This window comes from Mustela putorius, unplaced genomic scaffold (assembly GCF_011764305.1).
Source record: "Mustela putorius furo isolate JIRA1106 unplaced genomic scaffold, ASM1176430v1.1 tig00000868_pilon_pilon_pilon, whole genome shotgun sequence".
Lineage (NCBI taxonomy): Eukaryota > Metazoa > Chordata > Mammalia > Carnivora > Mustelidae > Mustela > Mustela putorius.
Genome location: NW_025421502.1, coordinates 6628253 through 6652880, shown reverse-complemented (window position 1 = coordinate 6652880; position 24628 = coordinate 6628253). Strand labels below are relative to the sequence as shown.

At 37.5% G+C, this 24628-nt stretch overlaps 1 protein-coding gene across 14 annotated transcripts in view; it reads right to left on the bottom strand.

The window, feature by feature from the left end:
• The window catches only part of COL25A1 (collagen type XXV alpha 1 chain), a 460001-nt gene that overhangs the window by 64404 nt on the left and 370969 nt on the right, over positions 1–24628 (bottom strand). For all 14 annotated transcript variants that reach the window (XM_013054002.2, XM_004748091.3, XM_045085556.1 and 11 more), the window contains 5 exons: positions 16824–16877; positions 14705–14731; positions 12257–12301; positions 4461–4493; positions 3986–4021 (listed from right to left, as the gene is read on the bottom strand). In XM_013054002.2, coding sequence (XP_012909456.1) covers positions 3986–4021; positions 4461–4493; positions 12257–12301; positions 14705–14731; positions 16824–16877 — 195 coding nt within the window. The remainder of the gene's footprint in view (positions 1–3985; positions 4022–4460; positions 4494–12256; positions 12302–14704; positions 14732–16823; positions 16878–24628) is intronic.

Sequence of the window (24628 nt, the reverse complement as noted above, 5' to 3'; positions counted from 1 at the left end):
AATCTCATTTTCACAGAATTGTCTACATTATTTTAAGTACAAAGTATAGTGACAAGAGGTTAAATTGCTTAGAAAATCCCCTAAATTCCACTAAAGAAACATAAAGGAATTGCCAGGGGAAATGAAAGTCCGTCCTATATTGGACTGAGATGACTATTATTTGTGGAAACAATATTTGAGGGTCAAAGGCATACATTGCGTCAGAATGGTCTGTCAGTGGGATAGACAACTATACTAAAAGAGACTAGGGCATTAAACTAAATAAAAGTGGTAAAGGGAGACACTTCTTTTCATCTAAATGTTTCAACAATCCTCATTCCAAGGAAAACCTAGGAACAATCAGATATTTTGTCTTTAATAGTATTACTCTCATATTATGAAGAGTCATAATTTGCTTTGGTATTATCAAAAAATGACTCCAGATACTGTTAACTAAGCTGTATGGTTAGACCTAGAAGGGACAATGACTTTCCTGATGGTTTAGGTCACAGGTACTTCAGGAATGCAAAAGAAAAGCTACACTGTTTGAAACTATATAACTCAAATTTTGTACTGTGAACAGTGAGACTAAGATGAGGTTATGCCAGAGAAGAAAGAATGATCATTATGAATTTAAGATTGCATTCAAAGAATACTTGTCTAAGTGGATTAAACTTCCTAAAGAAACAGTATGCATTGGATTTTCTTTTTTCTTTACCCTTTGCCCTTCATTTGATAAATTTAAGAAGATCCAGTAAATAAGGCTGCATCTATATTTTACTGAAGATTCTCTTTTACTTAAAAAAAAAAAAAAAGTACAAGGCATCCCGAACATACAGTAAACTGAAGGAGAACACACAACCAATAAAAGCAAAGCTATTGGTGAAAAACCTATAATTTTGTATTGTTTGCAGAAAGGCCTCTGAAATTCAAGGCATCTTATTTGAAACACGTGAAAATACAGGGGTTATAACACTGTTTGCCTGCAGGAGTTCTCACCATACACTTCCCTCCACTATATTAAAACGATTGTACAACTACTTTAAAAAAGATACATATATACACATGTGTACACAGACACATGCCCATGTTTTCTGGCAATGAGAAATATGAGAAATATGTATGAGACATTACAGATCTTTTACAATGTAGATTGAATACTTAACAGAGACTTCAGCATTTAGCTGTTCCCTATATTACATGTGTATGTATGTAGGTGTTTATACATATTACATTGTTAAATGGACTTTTTAAAGGAAAAATATTTCAGAAAGGAATTTGCCTTTTCCAAATTTATGTTTATTTAATGCAGTGGTCAACACAATGAAAGATTATAAAATATTTCATATTACTCTTTGTGGAACATCTCAACATTATTAGGAAGACTTTTCTTACAATATAAAAATTTTCCTATATTTATACCATGAAGGTTTGTCTTCCAGTAAGACCCAGTTTTTGCTGACTTCTCCATTTTTGCCTATTTCTTGGCCCAGGAGCTTCTCTAGGTTGAATTCTTGGGCATGCATGGCCCAAAGTCAGATCTGGGTCATAATTAAGAATCGGTTTGTTCTTCAGTTTAAAGAATACTTGTCCAAGTAGATTAAACTTTACACATTATACTTTGGGTTCTTTTTTTCTTTCCCTTGGACTCTTTACCCTCCATTAAAGGAGACCCTTGTCTGCTGTCAAATTTGTGACTCTGCTTTTGCTCCCAGTGCCTTGTACTTTTACATATACTTCAACTGCAAAGGTCCCTTCTAATGGGGGATCAAGTATTTTCATACCTTGAAAATTAAAAAACTTATTTTAAGAAAATGAAAAGAAGTTAGAAAGAAAAAGCTATGTGATGAAACACAATACCTATTTGTATAAATCTACACATTCAGTTTACAAACATAAATATGCATACTAACTCATGTATTAATCACGCACTTTCCTGTTGAATCTATCAAAGGAAAAAGAACTACGATGAAGTCATTCTACATTATGAATGTTGCTCTTGGACAACACCAGACAGTGGAAAGCTTATCAATGGGCTTTTTGTTCTGTCACAACACTCTACATTTCTGAAATGTCCCTCACGCAGGAGCTTATGTATAGAATGCACAACACAGCTCTTCAATGATGAGGAAAATGCCATGGAAGTTCTCTTGGATTGGTTCTGTATTCAGTTCTGCTTGTCATTTTCTAACTTGAGTAAGTAGCAAGCATGGGAATACTCTACTTCTAAAGCGACGTTGGGGTAAGTATTGCCAAATCTTGATTCTAGACAAAGGAAGTTGTAAATACTGTAGGCAAGTGAGATTGCATCAAAGGATAGAATCTGGCCTAAATGTTGATGAAAAAGATGCTGTTCATTTCAGGGCACATACTCATTCAGATGGGTTGTGAGCTTTTAATGAATCCACCCCTTCTCCTGATATAATTTAAAGCAGATTTTTAATGAAATACAAAGGATCCAATCTTCCCATATGTAAACCTAAGAACTTCTAGGAATGAAGCTAAACTGTATTTCTAAATAATCATAATAAGGCAATATTTTGTTAAGCAATTGAAAATCATTTAGGATCTTCCACTGTGAAAACAGTGGAACCTATATAAAATCATGGCAGATTTGTTTTGTTTTGTTAAAAAAGCGTAATAGTCATGCAGACATTTTTTTAGTATATCACATATTTGGAGAACACTTTAAATTTAGCCTTCAACGTTTAAAGATGAAGGAACCTAAAATTAGATCATCTGAGAAGATTATTTGCTTTTTCAAATCAAAGCAGACCATGGATCTCTGATGATACCACTAATTTCAAATTCCTTACATAAAGAATCAGTAGGAAATGTTGGGATTTTAAGAGCAAAATTCACAGAATTCTGCTGGGGTCTTTGGAAAAGTGAACATTACCCAAAACTGGGCCTGATGAATCATTATTCTTATAGCCTAAGTTTCAAGAGAAACTGAGTTTCAAAAGAAAACTCTATTTTTAAATTAGAGGAATTTTAAAAGAACATGATAGGCCTTCTCAAAAATTACTTTAATCCTAAGTGTTAAAACAAAGCAATCATCCTCTCAATGGCTTCAAGAGTGTGGGAACATTATTTTACCATGTCTTAGGATTCCAAACTCCTATAATGAGGTTTATTCTTTCTTTTCCTTTACACTAATGGGGTAAATTCTGTATCTCTAATTATGTTTTTTTCTACAACATCAGCTATTGCTAGATAAAGGTAGAGTCACGATCTTAAGAGATTTAGCCTAATGTGGAATTCACATTTACTTGTTAGCTCTAACACATCTGTTACCTAAAGTCTGACAGCACTGGGCACTGATATCCAGATGCTCAGACAATAAACTGCTAACAGTTGTTTCCTGCCTCAGACTCAAATGAGAATATGAATCTAAACATAATCACTGCATATCCTCTAATTTATCACTGAAGTGAAGCAAAAATGATTCAAAAAAATTCATGTATGCATTCACAGATCAGTTAAAGTGCTTGGCTAGTGTCTCCAATTAAAACTTCATTTATTAACAAATCTGGTTTGTATAACATAACACCCACTGCATAGGGAGACATAATTCACATAAGAAATGTCAGGAGGGAAGTATTTGAAATGAAAGGAAAAGGAATATAAGAAGCTCTCATTCCCAATTGAAAAAGTTTAGTAAATACTCATTTCTTCTCATGAATGACAGAAACATGCAGAGCGACTTTAAACATGCAAGATAAGTTGTTGGCATTCCAACCTGACTCATCTTTGTTAGCCTCGGACAGCTGAGTATATGCAGACCTTAGCTGATAAAACATCTTTTTACACGTACATAGTGCTTCATATTTTGCCATGGTCCACCTCAACCCTTTTACAATGCAAAACAATCAATAGCATTCTGCATGCAAAGCTTGAAGACTACATCGTTTTTTAATTGTTTTCATATCACACCGTGGATAGTAGGTATAAAAAATGGCAAAGATGAAGCAGTAGAAAGAACACACTAGAATAGAGGTATTACCTTTTGTCCTGGGCGACCAGATTCTCCAGGTTCTCCCTGCCCGAAAGAAAACCAAAGATGTTAAAAACAATCTTACAAGAATTTGCCAAAACCTTTAGGCCTCTGGACAAGTTCACAGAGATGGCCTAGCCTTCTTGATCACATGCATTTCATTCATTTTATTCTATTACTCTATGTCTCACCAGAAACAGGAATTTCTTTTTTTTTTTGCTGTGAACATACCTAAAGCTCACATACAAATCCACATTTTTGTAAAAACCAGCTGCAAAGAGAAGTGAAGGCAGGACCTCTTATTTAAGCCTTTATCAGATTTCCAGCAGATATGCCCTGTTGTGTTTGGAAGCATTACATTCATTACAGAAGAATAAAAAACAGTCATAGCCATCAAAACTGGTATAAAAGAAGAGAAAGCAGAGGCTTATAAAATTCAGAACTGTAACTCCTGTGGTACAAACACTTACAAAGTTATAGTTACCTTAATTCCTGCAGCTGATGATCCAGGGTCACCCTAAAACAAAACCCATGAGAGATTATTCCACAAGTTATGAGAATAGGAAACATACAAACACACCAAGAGCCATTATCAACATGGCATTCAAAGGCGCCCCATGACTAACAGGACCTAACTATACTCCATAAGACCACACCAACATGTCAGCTGTTAAGATGTCAACAATTTCCAAGGTAAACAATGCACTTTTCTAAAAACACGGGTTTATTTTGAATGCAAAGTACTTAAGGACTATATTCCTTGAAGTCAACAGAAATATATAATTATATATCTCTTCTCTTGATACAGTGCTAAAAGGGCATTCTAAAGTAATAAATTATAATTTGGAGATCTGGAATTTTGGTTTTCTCTATTTCTGGAATTTATTAATGTCATGGGCTCTCAGTTACTGGGAGTTCCTTGACCCTCTCGGTCTTCAGAAAGTCAGGGTTCAACAGATGAAGTCAAAGGGTTAATGATGTCGAGCTGGAAAAAGCCACATAGCAGGTCGGTTTGTTTTCTTCACGAAGTACTGTCACAGTTACGACCGGCACATTTTCTCTAGCTTTACACTTATTTCTTTGTGACACAGTCACCGGAAAATTACAGGATGATGGATGACTCTTGGGTGGCAGGGACATATGTAAGACCTGAGAGAAAATCTTGAGGTAGAATCTGCTTTCTTTTCTTTTTCGTTAATTTTTTACTGTTTTTTTTTTCTACCAAACATTTATTTATTTAGGTATTTAAATTTAAATTAAATTCATTAATGTGTATTACTAGTTACAGAGGTAGACTTCAGTGATTCATCAGTCTTTTTTTTTTTTTTTTAAGATTTTATTTATCTTGACAGACAGAAATCACAGGTAGGCCGAGAGGCAGAGAGAGAGGAAAGGAAGCAGGCTCCCTGCTGAGCAGACAGCCTGATGCGGGGCTCGATCCCCGGACCCCGGGATCATGACCCGAGCCGAAGGCAGAGGCTTTAACCCACTGAGCCACCCAGGTGCCCCCATCAGTCTTATTTATATAATACCCAGTGCTCATTACATCATGTGCCCTCCTTAATGTCCATTACCCAGTTACCCCATCTCCCACCCCAGCAACCTTCAGTTTTTTTTTCTATGATTAAGAATCTCTTTGGAGGCGGGGAGCGCTCCTGAGTGGCTCAGTCAGTTAAACCTCTACCTTTGGCTCAGGTCATGATCCCATGGTCCTGGGGTCAAACCCCACATAGGGCTGCCAGTGGGGACCCTGCTTCTCCCTCTGTGTGCTCTCTCATCTCTCTTTCTCACTCTCTCTCTAAAATAAATAAATAAAATATTTTTAAAAAGAAAAGTCTCTTATGGTTTGTCTCCCTCTCTGATTTCATCTTGTTTTATTTTTCCCTCCCTTTCCCTATGGTCCTCTGTTTGGTTTCTTAAATTCCACATATCAGTGAGATCATGTGATAATTATCTTTCTCTGATTGACTTTCTAAATGGCACTGTTCTCCACTGGGATACCACAAGAGGGTGACTACATTCCCAAAGTAAATATGCTATAAAATCCACAGAGAGGGATTGGTGGAAAAGAATATGGAGGTTTGTTAAGAAGGTTGCTTCTTTCTTTTTTTTTTTAAATTTAAATTCAATTAGCCAACATATAGTACATAATTAATTTCCGATGTAGTGTTCAATGATTCATGAGTTGCGTATAACACCCCATGCTCATTACCTCATGTGCCATCTTTAGTGCCCATCTATCTCTAAAATAGGGCAGCAAAAGGGCCTTGATTTTCAAGCTCCTTTTAACCCCCAACCCGCAAACATGTTACAAGGCAAAAAAAAAAAAAAAAAAAAAAAAAAAGGAAAGGAAAAAAAAGAAACAAACAAAAAAAGAAAAAGAGGGAGAAAACGTAACTACTTGAGGCTATTGAGAAAATAGGAATTGCCATAGAAGGAAGGTACACACTGGAATTTCTTCAGTTGTCATATGCATGCAAGTGCTCAAGGAACTCCAGGGATCTGGTTCCTTGTTCTGGATTTAGGAAGTTGCTCATCACCCTCTTTTAGAAACAGAGATGAAGCCTCAGGCCTCTGTCCATGGAGCACTGGTCCCCTTCACCCAATTCTTCCCATCTCTTCCCCAGGTTGGCACCTTCTCTTTCTTGAGGTCTCAGCTTATATGGCTTTGCTTCAAAGAACCCATCAACAACCAACTTCAGACACACGCCCCCACATACAACTTCCTCCCATCCAGCATTGAGCTCTGTTCATGTCCTGCAAAGCTCACCTCAGAATTACATATTTATGTTTTCTGCTTATTCATTGTCTGTCCCTTCATCAAACAATCAGCCACACAGGGAGAGATTCAGTGCCTGTTTTTATTCTGTGCCTAGCCCATAGGAATTGTTCAATGTCTCTATGGCAAAGGAATGAGCAAATCTCAAAAAAGAATGTTTTAAACAAGTCAGCAGTCAAGGATCAAAATGAGAAAAAAATTTAGGAGGGGGGAAAAGAACTTGGGAAGGAGAAAGAAATCATGAATTAGTTTACTGAAGAAACTGACACATATGTGAGCTTCTTTGATGTCTGTAATTGTTATTACCCAAGGAAAAATTAAAACATGATAAAACACGAGGCCCTAAATACTGTCTTCTACTGACTTCTCTTTCTGATCACTAACATTCAGCTGAGTTCCAAATGGGGAGTGAAATAAATGTGACTAATAAAATAATACTTATTTCTACTAAATCAAATCTGAAAGCCATCAACACCAATGAATCTGGTTTGTAATATTTTGCACAAGGAGACCTTTGTATTCCTAAAAGCAATTTTGACTTTGCAAAGTCCCTTCTCTCATCTCATTTAGACCCCATAAAATTCTGATGAGATAGGGCATATATGACTATTTTCACTTAGTAGATAAGGAAATTGAACCAACGAGAGGATAAGTGAATTTTGGACTTTCTAAATTCCATTGTCATGTTCTTTTTATTAGAATAAGAATTATTGGTTTATTTCATTTTGACAACAGGGCATAAACGTTGCAGTAAACTTAAAAATAAAGGGAAGTTGCTAGTATTAACTGCAGTTTAAAACCTTTTTATTTTAATGTCCTATTGGAATGTGGCTGGATAATCTACCGATGAGACTAAGGACTAGATTTAGTTCTCATAGGAAGCGGATGAAGAGAAAGACAGTTTCCTGAAAGGCTGATTTACTTGTGGAAATTGGAGCAGTTTCATTTGAGGCGACTATGAGTGATATTTTAATTCTCTTTTTAAAAAACTTAGACTGTGAAATCTTGAGGAATTTTTATAACTTTTAAGTGGCAAGACAACTGCTGAAAGACAGTCATAAGTTAAACATTTTAAAGGCTAGTCCTGCAAGTCGTGGAAATAAGACCGTCAGTGCTTATTTCATTCCTCCAAAAATGAAAATGAATACAGGATTAAAGGCAGAAAAATCCAACTATGTCTCAAGTATACTCTTCGTTTCGTAAGTCGGCTGGTCTAGAAACACATTTCCACAGGGCAAGTCACGAATGGGAAAATCCTTTGAGAAGACACTTGAGGTAAATGAATTTGACTTGTGATCATTCAAACACAGAGTTTCTGTTTTGGGTGTGATTATTTTCAAACACAATAGTTAGTATATAATGTTGTGTATGTGTTAATAAAGTCTAAGTGGATAAATCAAGTGAATGTGGTGACATTTCTATCATTTATTAATTCATTTGATAAGTGTTTGTTGAGCACGGACTATGTGCCAGCCATGTTCTGTTTGCAGGGATGGGGGGAGGTGGGTGAAATCGGGGAGCAATGCAGTTACAATCCGCACCCTTGGCCTGTGCTCATCACAGCCACGTACTAAAATATATACAAAAAAAATTACCGATTAAAAGCATTAAAAAAATACTATCTTTTTCTTCCTTTCTTTTTATTTTTATAAGAAACATCTGGAATAGGAAGAGATTCTCATGCTTGGGAAATCCTGTGTCTCTGTATATAGCAGAAGACATGATAAACAAATGCACGTCACAGGAAAAAGTTCTACCATTCCATGGAGATAAAAAACAGTTGAAAGGAAAACAAAAATTTTTAAAACAGGTTGTTTATTCAATAAATATTTATTATCTTACAAGTATATGCCAGGAACTTAGACTGGTGCTGGGAATAGTCTGAATCATATAGTTTCTCTTTATTTGTGTGTTTTTTCTTTCCCAATGAGCTGGATGTCCAACTAAACAAGGAATTACAATAAACTGTGATAATGGTTATGAAAGGGATTTTAAAGAGTGTTGTGGAAGACTAGAGTAGGTAACCTAACCAATCTGGAGAAGACTGAAATGACTGCCCAAGGGAAATGACTTACAGACAAAGGTCATCTAAAGAAAAGAAAGTGGAGGAAGGAGTGAACAGACAGGAAGATTGTTCTAAGCTGAGGCAACCACATGTGCTGAGTTAGAGAGGCCCTGCATTGACCGGGACTGCTGCTGCCCACTGAGATAGATCTTCACACAGGATTTTAAGAAGAGACAATTTGGTGGTAGCTCCAAATACAGGTGCGACTTCTGATATGCAAACAATGAATCATGGAACACTACATCAAAAACTAATGAAGCACTGTATGGTGACTAACATAACATAATAAAGCAGAAAAGAAAAGGCTCGGAGGATGCAAATCAATGATGCTATGTAGTCATAAACCAAGAAGGCAGTGTGTTTCTGGGAATGGACACAAAAGAGGGACCAGAGAAAGTGAAGGCACCTGTCAGGTCCAGCAGACTGAATTATGAATGATAGAGTGGGGTGACCAAACCATTCAGCTTGCTGCACCAACATCTACTTTCAAGTTGCTCGGAAGAGAGAACAAATCCATGACTACGTTTGTCGGGAGAGTAACGCTCCAAAGAGCAGAACATAACCTTTGCGTAGTAACTCCACACATGACTGAAATCATTCTTTGGCGTGTTACTCGCAAGACTAGATTATAGCACAGTTGCTCGCCATGGACAAAACCCAGCCTAGTAGTTTTTACAGTTCCACAGCATTTCCAGATGACCGGTCTGGAAAGGTTTCGATTACTTTACCATCCAAAGGCACAGAGTTGGATCAAAAGGAAAAAAAATCCTATTACAGTGAATCAGTCAATGACGTAATTTACTACATCAATGGCAGGGGGAAAAAAAAGTGTTTTTTTATTTTACATCTCAAACTTGGTAAATGATGAATGAGTTTCACATACTGAACCCAAAGGCCATGAGAAGAGTGTTTCCAACATACTGGAAACAAATTATATGACAGAAGCAGGAAATGTTTTAAAAAACACATCAAAAATTATATTCCAATTACAGCATTCTCGGGATGAATGCTATAGGTCAGATTACATATTATATGTTACAGATTCCTATTTACAATCCCCGGTTTAGGCCCATTGAAAGTTTATAAAAATGATTTCCGTTTTAACTGCAGCATTTCTGGTACTTAATTTCAGTTGACTAATAAAACTTTTTGATAAAAAAGAAAACAACCTACCCAGTTGATTTCAGTTTCCATGTTGTAAGAAAGCTAACATTTATTGAGAGTTACTCTGTGTGAGTTGTTATGGTAAATGATTTGCATTAAAATAAAAACTAAGAACGATATTCCCTTGAGATAGACTTGGTCTTTTCAGAGAAAAAAGTTGCTTTGTGACTGGAAAATTGAAATTAAAAAATGTGTGATTAAAGAAACTATTATTGGCCTACATTTCAAAAATGAAGCTTTAAAAATGCATCTTGCAAAGCATAAAATTTTCTGGAGAAATCCACATAGGTGTAGTTGAGACCTGGCATAAACTTTTCTCAGTTGAAAAAACTGCTCTCCTTTCTTTAAACAGAGACTGGCAACTGAGACCTGTGGGCCAACTCCAGCTAGCACCAGCATATGTGTGGCCCACGTGCTAAGAATGGTTTTTGCATTTTTACATGGCTCAAAAAAAAAGAACAATAATACTTCATGACACATGAAAATTCCATGAAATTAACATTTCAGTGTCCAGAAATAAAGTTTTATTGGAACACAGCCATACTCATTTGTTTATATATTGTTAATGGTTGCTGTCACACTGTAACAACAGCGTTGAGTAGTTGTGACAAGGACCACAAGGCCCAAAAACTTCAGATATTTATTTTCTGGCCCTTTATTGGAAGTTTGCTGACCTCTGGTTTTAAGTATAAACAAGAGAGTTAAATATAACATCCAGATTTATATAGCTGGTGTTTGAAATTCTGACTCTGAGAGTCATCGAGGTATATCATTAGTCTTATTAAGTATTAAGCTCATGCATCCGTATTTGATTGGAGCATGATAATTAGATTTGACAGATACAGAGAATGGGTCTACAGCAATGGTTCTCAACTAGAAGTGATATTGTCCCCCAGGAGCCATTTGGCAATGACTAGAGATAGGTTTGGTTGTCGTAGTTAGTGGGATCTAGCAGCAGCAGGCCAAGAATGATGTTAAACATTCAACAGCCCCCATAACAAAGAATTATCTGGCCCAATATGTCAAGAATGCTGAGGGTGGGAAACCCCGGTCTTCCAGAGACTGAGGGTCCACTCTAATTTCTGGACTGCTCCTCGAATACAAACATATAACTACAACGTGGTGACATTAATTCGTTCCTATTATCCATGCCATATTTACATTAATATTTATAAGAATGAGAAAGATAAATTTCTCCTTTTTTATGGGGATGCTTTTACGACTAACCATTACCCATCTGTACTGTAATAATTTTCAAAGCAAAATATTTTTATCTTCAACTCTAAGCTTAAATGAATAAATCTTTTTTTATCACTCAATTACTTAGCTTGATTTTCACGAAAATCTGACTATTCTAATTTCAGTTGCTTAAAAGATCTTTTTCTTAATTCTTTACAGCACAAGTGAAGTAAAATACCCTTCTTATGCCAAAGATATCTGTGATGCATGAAGCCAAGCGGAAGCTATACTGATAGATGGGGAGGGGGGTGATGAGAAGAGATAGGAAGAGGAGTCATAAGACCACTGTGATATAAATGCTAATAACGATTTAAAAGATTAAAAAAAAACAATGCAAAGGCTGACAAAATATTTGGATTTAGTAGATTTCAAGTGAAGGTAAATTTTTAAGATTGCACTAGAGGCTCTAATCAAATGACATTTACTTTCAAACTTGTATATCTCATCCCAATCCTGTGACTTGTTCACTCCCCAAATTGGAACAAATGGAATCGCTCTAGAAATTTTATTTTACAACTTTGAGTGGAGAGAGCCCCACTTACACATGAATAAATTGTTTCTTTTTGAAGACCATATTATTGTAAACGAGGCTACACATTTTCTAGAATTTCTGACATATCCTTTTATTTTTAAAGTATTTAAATTTGTAGCTAGGAGTTTGTGGAACGATCACCTTTACAAGTTAATATTCAAATATATATATTTTTAAAGATTTTATTTATTTATTTGTCAGAGAGAGATCACAAGTAGACGGAGAGGCAGGCAGAGAGAGAGAGAGAGGGAAGCAGGCTCCCCGCTGAGCAGAGAGCCCGATGTGGGACTCGATCCCAGGACCTGAGCCGAAGGCAGTGGCTTAACACACTGAGCCACCCAGGCGCCCTCAAATATTTTCTAAACTTGTAGAATTATTTCCCATCTTATCTTATTAAGCTACTACCACTCACTTACCTTTCTCAAAATCTTCCACTTTCACATACATGGAATAATATTTCTTGCTCATACACATACTCTTTCATATTTCACAACACTGTACCTTTTCGCCTGTGTCACCTTTGGGGCCATGCTCTCCAGCTTCTCCCTAAGGGGGGGAAAGTGATATGGTGAAATATATCGGTGACATTACACACAGTAGCTTTCATTACTTTGAGTTTGCTTTCATGTGCACTATATATCAAAATCTGTTGCAAATGTTCTACAGAGCTAACGTATTTTTACTTCAGCAGCTGCCTGATATCAAGTGGTCCAAATAAAATTTATTACAATGAACATAGCTGAGCAGTTTTAAACTATTCTATGATATCAACAGAAAGCAGTACTTTCTCTGATTCCAATAGCTCATTCTGGCACCGAAAGCCTCCTTAACATTATTTCTTTTCTCCTGAAGAAAGCCTTTTCCTGACCATTCCCTCAATATGCCACTTGCCTCAGCACCTCCCTGTCCATCCTTCCCGCCCTTCCTGCCCCCCTGAGTTCCTGCCCTCCCCTTTCCCTCCTCTCTGTGTAAATCCTACTATGTCTTCAAGTTCAGCTCAAATCAAATCTCCAGGGCTTAGAAGTGCATGATACAGTCCTCAAAACTGCGGGTGGAAGATTAATTTGTCTGCACCTAAGTGTTTTGCATCTGTGCATTGAACACCCTGTATTTTATTTGAACGCTCTCTCTTTTTTAATTATGGTAAAAGAAACTGGAGAGTTTATGCTTTCTGGGTTATTTTTTAGATTTCCTGTGCTTATTCCCTCCCTGACATCCCCTTTCTACCACAAAGCAAAGCGTTAGAAAAAAAAAAGTCATTCGCTCATTATCCATGCTTTGATTCCTTCAATGCTGAATTGTTTCATTTAAGTCTTGCAGCATGTTATAGTGGAAACATCATGGACCTTGGCGCCGGACAGACTGAGCCCAGCTCCAGCACCTACTGGGCGGATGAAATCCCCCCTACATCACGTTTCGCATGTGTAACAGAAGGGGAAGAATGCTATGGGTTTATAAGAAATAAACACTATGCTTGTGCAACACAACTAGGCCAGTTTCTGATGCAGCATAAACTGTTAATGATAGCCGTTAGCGGTAACAATGCCTTATTGTTCATAGATTCCCTAAGCTGGAAGGCCCTTCTTCTGTTTAGCTTCCTAAGAGGTCAATTCAGCATTTAAAAATTTCCTTTACATAAGACATCAAGTACTGATGATGGTTTCCGTGGAAGAAGGCAAAGATGAAGGAGAGAGACTTCTACTTTTTTCTGTTTCCTTTTCTTGTTTCAGATAAAGAAGCAGCTAACCTGCTCAGGAGTTTGTCTGTGGCGGGGGACACACCACAGCAGCCCGGCAGCCTGAGTTGCTCTCTCTGATGAGTCCCTGGGATGGTGCTGGCCCTGCTCCTTTCCCCTCCTTAATTTCTACACAAAAGAGTGACCTGATGACTAATTAATTTCAAGTTAATTACAAAGAATTGGTCGGAAGCCAAATACATGTACCGATAGTCTCTTAAGAGGAACCTTTCACAGGCAGCCTATTAGCATACTTTTAAAAAGATTGCTTGGAAATCCCTTTATTAAAAAAACAAAACAGACACAACAGACTTTCTTATGAAGAGGACTGACTCAGAGTGGTCACGAGGTGAAGGGCTGGACTAGCCTTTCCCTCTGCTTTGCTCTCCCTCCATTTAAATAAGTATCTTTAATTTTTGCTTCACAGTGCTGAAAAATACAGTTACATTCAAGAAGTGTGCTGGATCTTTAGGGGTACTTCTTTTAGGATTAGAAGTGATGATACTACTTTATCAGAATGTTCAGATCACTTCTGAAGAGCATGATGTAATGTTTTGGAGCTTCCTACATAGGCAGCACATGTCTCAAGCATTATCAAAGTAAACAGCATGAGAACCAGGAAAATTAGCACCGTGATATGTAATGAGAGTCTAAAAATAATCAGGATGCCCCAAAAGTATTCAGGAAGGACGTCTGTGAGAAATTTAACATATGGTACTCCGCCTCCTTTTGTGTTTCTTTTTGCTTTTTTATAAGAATTCTTTGTGGGGCAATTTCCAGTGTCTTTGTTACAGGTAAACATCTGTATTTCTTTAACTTAGTGACCTAGGAAGCAGTAAGGAGAGATACAGATGCTTAGAAAAGCATTGGAGTGGCATTAGAAAGTAGGTAAAAATAAGTTTTTCAGGCCTAGGGATTTCTGAATACCATTTAGAAGCTTGACATAGAATGTCCAAATTTGTTCCCTTTCCCTCCATTTCTTTAAACTTTTTAATCTAAACCTCTGTCCATACATAAGAATTACACTATTTTCTCCTATTAATTAACAGTTTCACAAGCACAGTGGTTGTTGTATCTCTCTGTATCTATGGATTTGTGGATCTATCTGTGGATCTATCTATGAATCTACGGCTAGCTAGTCATCCATACTTCTATACAGTTAGGTTTGATATCTCTTTGGTGGAGGGGGGGATTACAGGCAGAATTATTCTTACCTTTTCGCCTTGATCTCCAGGTTCTCCCTGAGCAAAAGAACAAAGATTGAGAGACACATTAAATTCTAAAACACCCAATTAAACACCACCTAACAAAATCAGATACTGACCATAATAAGTCAATTATATGCGACACTTTCTATTTTGCCAACATAGAATTGCTATATTGAAAATAAATTGCAAGATGAGTTTCCTGAAGAATTGGGCATGGATATTAATATCAAATGTGATCTTAATTCTTTGATTTTAAAAGATGAAAGAAAGGTATTTAAGATTATCATCCAGAAACCATTTGGGGGGCATTAAGAGCAATGTGGTACCAATTCAATGTCTTGAGCAACTTCTTAGTTTTCAAGGTTTTATTCCTCCCAAACTCAGAATCAGTAAGGTGAACTAGCACATCCTTTCATGGTCTTTTATTCAAAGCAGCCCCAAGCGTATGGATTATTTTAGGGGCCTAGAGTCTGTGTAGTTCCCCCATCGGTCTTCTTCAAACATGATGGTGAACACAGGCCTGACTTTGGTCCCCTTAAGAGTGTCATGACTCTCTTCAGCCTGCTGATAACCTGCATGTTCCAAGTCAGGTATATTTTGGGCAACACTGGTACCTTCAGGGAAGAGATCAGAATGGGGCAGAGTCAACATGAGTTTAGGAGAATGTCTTTATTCAAAATGATGACTGGGACAGTATGAGGACTAAAATGGCAAAACTATGCTTTGAAGAGAATCCTTATTTTCACTTTACCTAGGAAGGCACAGGCAATGGAGTGGGAGAACTCTAAAGTAAATCATGCACATCATGATAATATTCCTCTTATGAAAAGCATCAGTAAGTGTTGCCATAAGATCAGGCTGCTTAAAAAAATTGACTCAAGATGATTATTGTGTTTTTTAAAATTAGAAATCCCTCAAAATCAGTTTGGAGCCAAGACTCTTTTCAGTTGCTGGGACTCAGTCTGACCCTTTGGCTTTCTGAATTTCAAGCCACCTTTCAGTGCTCAACATCCATCCTGATGGTTGCTAGGCAACAGAAGACTAGCACTGAGAACATGCATTAAGCATTAACTCTTATCATTTGGCTTTTTAGCATGGAGCAAGGGAGGGGGAAAAGACAGGAGAATGGCCGTGGTCCCAGAAGGAATATTTTCTTTCCTCTCCTGCAGGACAAAGGACAGGTCTATAAATTTTAGGCCTGTCCTAGGCGCCTGTCAATAGCAATATGATCTGTAAAATCAGCTGACAAGGCATCTGTGGGTACAGACATACACCCGCACAGCTGATGGGATTAGACATTAGTTATGTACTTCAAGGGATATTCACTCACCAAAGGATTTGGGATTTGTCTGCCGGCTTGGTTTAAACTGTCCCCAATCTTTTTATATTTAACAGATTCATTTGTTCTTCAAAAAAAGAAAAGAAAAGAAAATCTGCAACCTCCCCTAAACCTCATTACAAATTTTCCCTATTTAGTAATTCAGACCATATCCGTTTTCAAATTTTAAACATGCCACATCTCGGGCCCCTTGGCTGGCTCAGCAAATAGAGTGTACCACTCTTCATCTAGGGATGGTGAGTTTGAGCCCCGTATTGGGTGTAGACATTACTTTAAGAAAGGAAACATCTTAAAAAAAACAACAAAACATGTCACATTCTTTATTCTGCTCTTCGCCTTATTGACTGGTTATATTCTGTATGTGCTGGAGGTGACCAAATACTGCAGAAAGACCACAGTGGCACCGTGAAAGTCATCTTTAGTAAATCTTGTGAATTTTATGCATATTTCAGGCAGTATTAACATGGCCTACGATTTAATATGTTTATTAAGTGGCAAAATGACAAGACTCATATTTGAAATACGGGCTTTTTTTCAGGTTATTGAAATATCCCAGAATAAAGATTTTGACAATGGTATCTTATTTGCTTTTTTGCATTTGTAATGCTAATGAGAATCATACACATAATTTAGTCATTAGTCACAAACTGCTACTCGGCAGCACGTTATACTATTAACAAATATTCCATCCAAGTAACACCAGTGGGATATAAAAAACTGTTATAGCTTACAATTTCATGAAAACTCATATCTCAAATGATTCTGCTTGGTTTCACTTGTACTAACCTTTGGCCCTGGTATTCCATTTTGTCCTACTGCTCCAGGCAACCCGGGATCACCCTCATGAAAAAAATAGACACCATTAAATAAAATACATAAAATCTACACATTATATAGATCATTAGAGGATACAGCTGTCCAATAATGATCTGGAAGTAGAAAAATAAGTGTCTACTAGTATAAATACAAATTAGCTTATTTGGTCCAAAATTCTATGTACTTGGGCCCAAGGATAAACAGGGTTAATTTCCTTTGCTCAGTCTTTTCTCCGTTAAGAAAGCTGAAGCAACTTACCGACAGAAATGAGTATCTAGCATGGTGCTGGGTACCTTGTAGGCAATAAATAAATATCTGTGGAATGAGTTAAAGACACCTGAAAACACAAGCTCTCTCGATGGAGAACTTGCAAATGGTTCATCAGCTCAGGAAACTAAGGACCAAATCATTACATTTATGAGACTTAATCAAATGAGCATTTCTAAATCTATAGCTTAAAGAACACACACATCTTTGAACACCAACAAAATTAGACACATTTGACACAAAAGTCAAAAGTCAAAATGGCTTTGGTTTCTCTTCTCAATTTCACTGCAAAAATAATTAGAATAAGACATCAGAGCTGTGGCTCTCATTGTCCTATTGAGTGATAGGCATTTGGGAGAAACATGATGGTTACTAGGTCAGAAAAATTTCCCATCTCAGAAAGAAGAGACTGTGTAGCAGTTTTCCTAGGCTCTGAACCAGCAGTTGTTTTCCAAAAATGAGAAGTCATGAAGTGCCCAGCAACAAGGATAAGATATTGTGACTCTTGATTCTTCCATGTGGCTCCAAGTCATATCAAATAGAATTCCATTTCATTTAAGAACTTTCCCAAAGCCCTCTACAGTGTGCACCAATGATGAGACAGCTTTCTTCTTTCCAGTGAGGGTAGTAAAGTTATGAGTTGATTTAAAAAAAAACCCAAACTTTATTTTAGAGCAGTTTTAGGTTCGCAGCAAACTTAGTTGATTTTTTTTTTAAAGATTTTATTTATTTATTTGACAGAGACGCAGAGAGAGAGACAGAACACAAGCAGGGGGAGGGGCAGAGGGAGAAGCCGGCTTCCTGTTGAGCAGGGAGCCCAATGCAGAGCTCAATCCCAAGACCTTGAGATCACCATCTTAGCCAAAGACAGACACTTAACGACTGAGCCACCCAGGCGCCCAACTTAGTTGATTTTTAAGCATGTTTTCTAAGTCCCCTACAGGGCAGAGATTGCACTTCAATATTTGTACTCTCAGCTTAAAAAAATGCACATTAATAATGATAACTACCATTTTTAAATGCCAGGAACTTTACATTCATCAATTCATTTAATTCTCACCAATTTCTATGAGGTAAGTACTACCTTTATCTCTATTTAACAGATGAAGAAATTAAGGCACAGAGGGCTTCAGCAACTTTTCTAGACTTACACAACTCTAGCCAAGATTTGAACTCTCATGATCTAACTTAAGAGGTTGTGCTCTTAACAGTACGATGCATTCCAGAATGAATGAAAGCATCTAAATACTGGGAGAGAATACATGGGAGTATTTACATCCTCATTATCCTTTGGTTTATACTCCTCACTTATACATGACCTTTCGGGGCGCCTGGGTGGCTCAGTGGGAGACCTCTGCCTACGGTTCGGGTCATGATCCCAGGGTCCTAGGATGGAGCCCCATCAGGCTCTCTGCTCAGCGGGAAGCCTGCTTCCCCCTCTCTCTCTGCCTGTCTCTCTGCCTACTTGTGATCTCTGTCTGTCAAGTGAGTAAATAAAATTTTTAAAAGAAAAAAAAGTGACCTTTCAGAATGTATAGAAACCTGAATTAGTTATAGCTTATATAAAGATATTTATATCTTTATATAAATCCAGGTAAACTAAGAATAGGAAGCTTATGTTACCCTTCCACAAAAGCAAAAAATATTTTACTACTATACTGGATTATATTAATTTCCTGGAAGAAATTCTGCTTTGTAAATAAAGTTACACTATAATTGTAACTCTTGCACTTTCCGTGGATAAATGACAAAAATGCTGACAGAAGAGCAATGGCCATTATAGGAAATTTTTGATTGGCCACTTGCACATCACAAAGAGTAAGAACTCAGAAATATAATATATCCCGAAAAAGGACTGTCATTTACTCAGCAACAGAAGAGCTATCAGGTCTGCTTTCTTCAAAGAATCCACAACAGGATGCACTAATATCATAACTCATGGTTTAATGCAAACAAGAGATGCTGCCAGGAAACAATATGTACTTTGTTTAGACTTTCAAAGAATAACCATGGTAGCCAGAAAAATAATAAAAAAATAGTTAAGCCCCTGGAACTGAACAAAGTACATGCTGAGATTTTGAAGCAAGGAAGAGAGACGTTATTTAGGTATCTGGTTAACATCCTCCTTAATATATGAACACCGAGGGACTAAAACGTGATCCCGTTTTAAAATTTTTATATACTGTTAAAATAATCTTTTAACATAATACAAAACAAAAAATGCACCTAGGATTCTATCACCCTATAATAATAGTTTTCTTTTTGTCCTGTTTCCTTCTAGTTTTTTTATTTATACTTACATGTTTTCAAGCAATTGCAAGCTTATTACATAGTTTGACATTCTGATTTCTTATTATTTGATACTATTGATATTTGATACTAATACCTAGTATTTGTTTTCACATGGTATTCATGATTGTCTTGTGAATAGTTTATCATCTATCAAAGTCCGGTATGATCATATGTTTAGTCTGTCCCAAATACTTGAACACTTGGTTGTTGCCAGTCTCTGCTATTAAAGATAAACTAAAACACCCACCTCTGTAAATATTTCTAAATTGTCTTCCAAAGGATTCAAGTTTTATCTGCTTCAATAGGTCCCCACTCTGAGTTACTTTTTCACAACTTCATCGGCATTGGATATCACAATTTTAATTATTTGGGGGTAATATTACTAAGCACAAATGAGAGTTTACTGTTGCCCAGTTTTACATTTATCACTTGTAAGGTTACATTTTTGTATGTGTGTTTATCATTTCAATAGGTATCTCACAAAATTTTAAAGCTAAAAGTGAATAAAGCTGTTTCTTGAATGAAACAAAGGAAGATAAAAAGAAATATGAGAAATTGACTCACAGCATTTTACCTTTCTAATAAGTTTTATCAAGAAGAATATACTCAGGGGCACCTGGGTGGCTCAGTGGGTTGAAGCCTCTGCCTTCAGCTTAGGTCATGATCTTAGGGTCCTGGAATCGAGCCCCGCATTGGGCTCTCTGCTCAGCAGGAGCCTGCTTCCCCCTCTCTCTCTGCCTGCCTCTCTGCCTACTCGTGATCTCTGTCAAATAAATAAATAAAATCTTAAAAAAGAAGAAGAAGAATATATTCAAACTTAGATTAGGAGGCTATGGAGCATTCTGCTACTATCCAACCTTAGTTGTGGGAAGGAATCGGGAAAGGTGTGGGAAAGGAATGTTAAGGATGAAATGCTGTGTAACTCTGAGCTCCAAGTCCAAGATGTGGGATTCTGGAAGGCATCAATTCATTCAACTAACATTTAGTGAGAATTTTCTACCTGTTCTACTCTAGACTGCATGTTTCGTGGGATATAAAGATGAAATACGTATGACAGGCACCTGTGACCAAAGAGCTGACTTTTGAGCCAGAAAAAAACAATACGTACAAAAATAACTTAAAAGGACATCTAATTAAGGTCAGAGAATTTTTTGCTTTGAATGAAGTTTTCTTGCATTTCATGAAATAAAGAGACACAAATCAAAAGGAATGAATGAAGAAGAATGAACCATATGTCATGTAGTGTATTGATATTTTCTGGTGTATGAGTGTAAAATACTATGAGTCCCCTTCAAATAAAGTGACAATATTACATTACTACATAATGTATTAAAATATACATATGAAAAAAATTAGAAAAGTATAAACAAAAAAATGACAGGTTTCTAATGTGTAGAGAGTTAGTTTCCTATTTGTTATAGAATCTGTCCATCAATTTCTGATTGCATTTCACAAGTACTGAAGGATATTCCAAAGATAGTAATAATGAAAAACAACAGCTAACTTAAGATTTAGATTGATAAGGTTTTCTCTCTAATAGTTTAAATTCTATTTAAACTGTCTATTACTCACAAACGATGATGTGCGTATTTAAGCTAAAAATAAGTTAGACTGGCTTTTAGGAAACGGTCTTGCTATTTTCTTTTCTTTTTTCCTTCCTTCCCTCCCTCAAACCAAACACTCTTTAGCTCTTTCCAACTCTAATATAAGACATCACTCAAGATTTTTACAATGGTTTCAGGTACCACTAACGCTAATCTGGGGCAACCTGAAAGAATGCTGAAAGAGAGGAAGGAGTGTGGTTGTCTTACGAAATTGACTGCCAAAGGGAAATAGGTCCTTGAGAGGTAATATCACTTGCCTGAGGGCAAGTGTTTTCTATTCTGACAATGCGAATTTACAATGAGTTGGAGCTTAAAAATTTAGCATCATATAATTTTACATTCACTTGTCAAAACCGATTTTGTTTAAGGGTTGCATTTTCAAAAAGAACTCATCCAAACAGAAGAGGGAATTAGCTACAAGGAAGATGAACCATCAGTGGATGGAAAGAGTGATATTGAGCAGAATACAGTGTTGGTCTCCCTCCCACCCCACCTTGGGCTTTTCAACTCTTCCTTAGGTTTATTTATTTTTATTTTTCAAATTTTTTACTTGAGTATAATTGACACCCAATGTCACATTAGTTTCAGATGGACAGCATAGTGATTCCACTTCCCTATACATTACTCTATGGTTAGCACGAGCGTAGCTACCACCTGTCACTATGTGTTGTTTTAACATCACTGACTATATTCTCTACGCTGTGAACATGGTATTAGTCTTAAGGTTGCTCTCCTGCCTCTGGAGTTGGGGGTTGGTACACTCACGTAATAAAATAAAGACTAATGGTCACTGACACCTAAATGAAACACTGAGTGTACTTTTTCTCCTGCCAGATCTCAGTGACTTGCAGGGTAAGCAGGACTGGCTTTTAGATGCCTTCTGCAGGCAGCCATAGTGGGGAGTGTGTGTCCTTTCATGAGACTTGGGGGCCTCGGCGGCTTTAGAAGCAGTTGGGCAAGTAACACCTGGTAGAGGAAGATTCATTGGAAGCACTGAGCGAGGCACCCAACAGGGACTTCTGGGAACAAATGTTTGGGAAAAAGTCAAGAAAATGGGGTTTCTGCTCTCCATTCCTATTTATTCTTTCCAGTTTACATGTATAGTTTAGTTTTCTACTCTGGTTTCCTGATGGCAAATGAATATGAACACAAAATGCACAAAAAGACCTACGTATTTTGAAATTTATAGGAATGTAGCATTGTACAACACAATAAAACAAAATCAAATCTTAGCCCCGTCCTATAAGTGCTATTAATGTTTTGAAAAAAGTCATTTGTCTTTTTGCACACCTCTCAGCCTTGCCTCAAATGTCCCCTTACTACAGGGGTTGACTGGATACCTCACTACCTCCTTTGCCCACTATCTTACTTAATTTTCTCTATTGCACTAACTGCCACGTAACGTATGCTTTTTTTGGTTTCAAATCTGTCTCTCCTACTAGGAATGCCAGATTTGAGAAATCAAGATACAGAACAACTACTTACATTTTAATTTCAAATATACAACACTATTTTAAAGTTACATATATCTTAAAAATTGAATGGGACAGAAGTTAGGGGTCATTTATCTAAAATTCAAGTTTAATTTGGCATCCTGTATATTATCTGGTGACCTTATTTCCCACCTCTACCCTCTCACCACACGAGAATATGTGTTCTGTCTATTTTGATCCCTCCTCATTCCACATTGCCTAGAAACTATATCTTACACAAAATAATTGTTCAGTTACATATATGATGGAGAAATGAATGAAGCCTATACATTAAGACCTATACATTAAGCCTATACATTAAGACCACATGAAGATACAAAGCTCTTATAGGCCTGGTGAGAGACAGACAGTGCAAGGCTTCTCTTCTGGGAAACTGAAAAACCTGTATGGGTGTTGGTAAGAGATGGTTCATCTCAACTACAGCACGCCAGCCCTTGGTGGGAAAAGAGAAGGGGAATCAGGAAAAAGATGGGAGAGGTGTTAAGCCAGCAGTGATACCTACAAGTCACATAGGTCAGTGTGGAACATTCGAGCTGAGGAACAGAGGATAAGCTCAAGGTAAGTGAAGGGCAGAGTACGATGGGCGGAGGAGTCCCACGAGGGGCAAGATGCCTTGAATGAGCAGAACTTTCATGGCTTCCAAGGGGCTCACGCCCCTGAGCCCCACCGGAACTCTCAGGGAAGGATGGCTGAGAGCACTAAAGCCTGCTCTAGTTGTGTCTGTAGGTACAGAAACTGGGGCCTTCTACGTATTTCCCTATATCCTTCCATCTGCTCTTTCCTGCACCCCAACTGCCTCGGGGGGTGGGTGGCAAGCAGGAGGTGGGGCAGTGCTGGGTATATTAATTATTGTGTCATCTAAAGTTCCCACAAGACCCTTTCAGAGCATACACATACCGTCATTTACCTGACGAACTCACCCTAACATCTGCTCTTCCCTAAGAAGAAGCACTCACAGAATAGTGAATTATTTTAGGTGAAAGGACCCAAGCCAGTTATTCTTAACAGACAAAGAAGCACATTCAGAGAATAACGTTCCAGAGGGAAATACCTACAAAGAGCAGATGTAAGATCAGAGCCCAGGCCTCCCAATTCCCCATCTTGTGTGCCTTCTATTTGAGCAACTCATGTCTAAAAGAAACCTCATTCACTTTTATTATGCTTCTTTCCTGTTTAACTTGAGCATGAAAGAGGAAAGTGGCTTCAGGAAGCCTCCAGTCTAATCTCAGGTTTTCCACCTCTGGTCTTGTGACATAGAGCAAATCGCTCAAGTTTCTATGGGGCTCAGTTTTCCTTCTCTGAAGTGTGTGAGTAGATTAAATGCTTGCCTTCTCTTCACTCTAAAGGACTAAGATGTAGTTTTATTATTATTTTAAGTAGGAACTTAGAAAATTTCATTCAACTCACGATACCTATATAATATTATTATTATTATTATTTGTTGCTGTTGCTGGACTCAAGATGTCACCTGGTGATTTCCTTATTCCTCAGACACTGATTATACTCGGCTCAGAGCCCAATTTCACAGGTGAAGGAAGTATCGAGTCCAGGGCTCCCCGGACCCTTCTGCTGGGGTTCATCGTGGTTTTGTCCCAGACCAGTTCAGATGGGTCAGTCAGTTCTCTTCACCAATTGCCTCCAAAACCCCACTCTTCCCAGGCCTTTTGTGATCAGGATATGGTGTTCCTGGGACGGTCTCACATCACAGAGCAGGCAGCTTTCCTCACTTGCTGGCTTCCACCCTGACTTTCTCTCTCCTCCCCTCTCTCCTACACCACCCTGGGCATTCAGCTTTACTCTCTCTTACGTAAAGCAATTTAGTAGTTTCTAAAAGGCTTCTGCTTGCGTGTCCAGTCTCCAATTCTTTTCTACCTCCTTGCCTACAGGCAGAGGAGTCTTTGTAATTTGGCGAAAGAAAAACCAGAAAACCTGGGCAGTTGGGTTTGGTTCTATGTCAGAGAATCTGGCGTTCTGTAGAAGGCTCTGTCTTGTTTATCTAATCAGCAAAATCCCTCCCTAAAATTAGAATCTCTCTGTCCATACCGGTAATACGAATGCTAATGAGTAGAAAGTTGATAGGTCTATCAGCCAGGAGCCTAATTAAAAACATTCTGTTTCA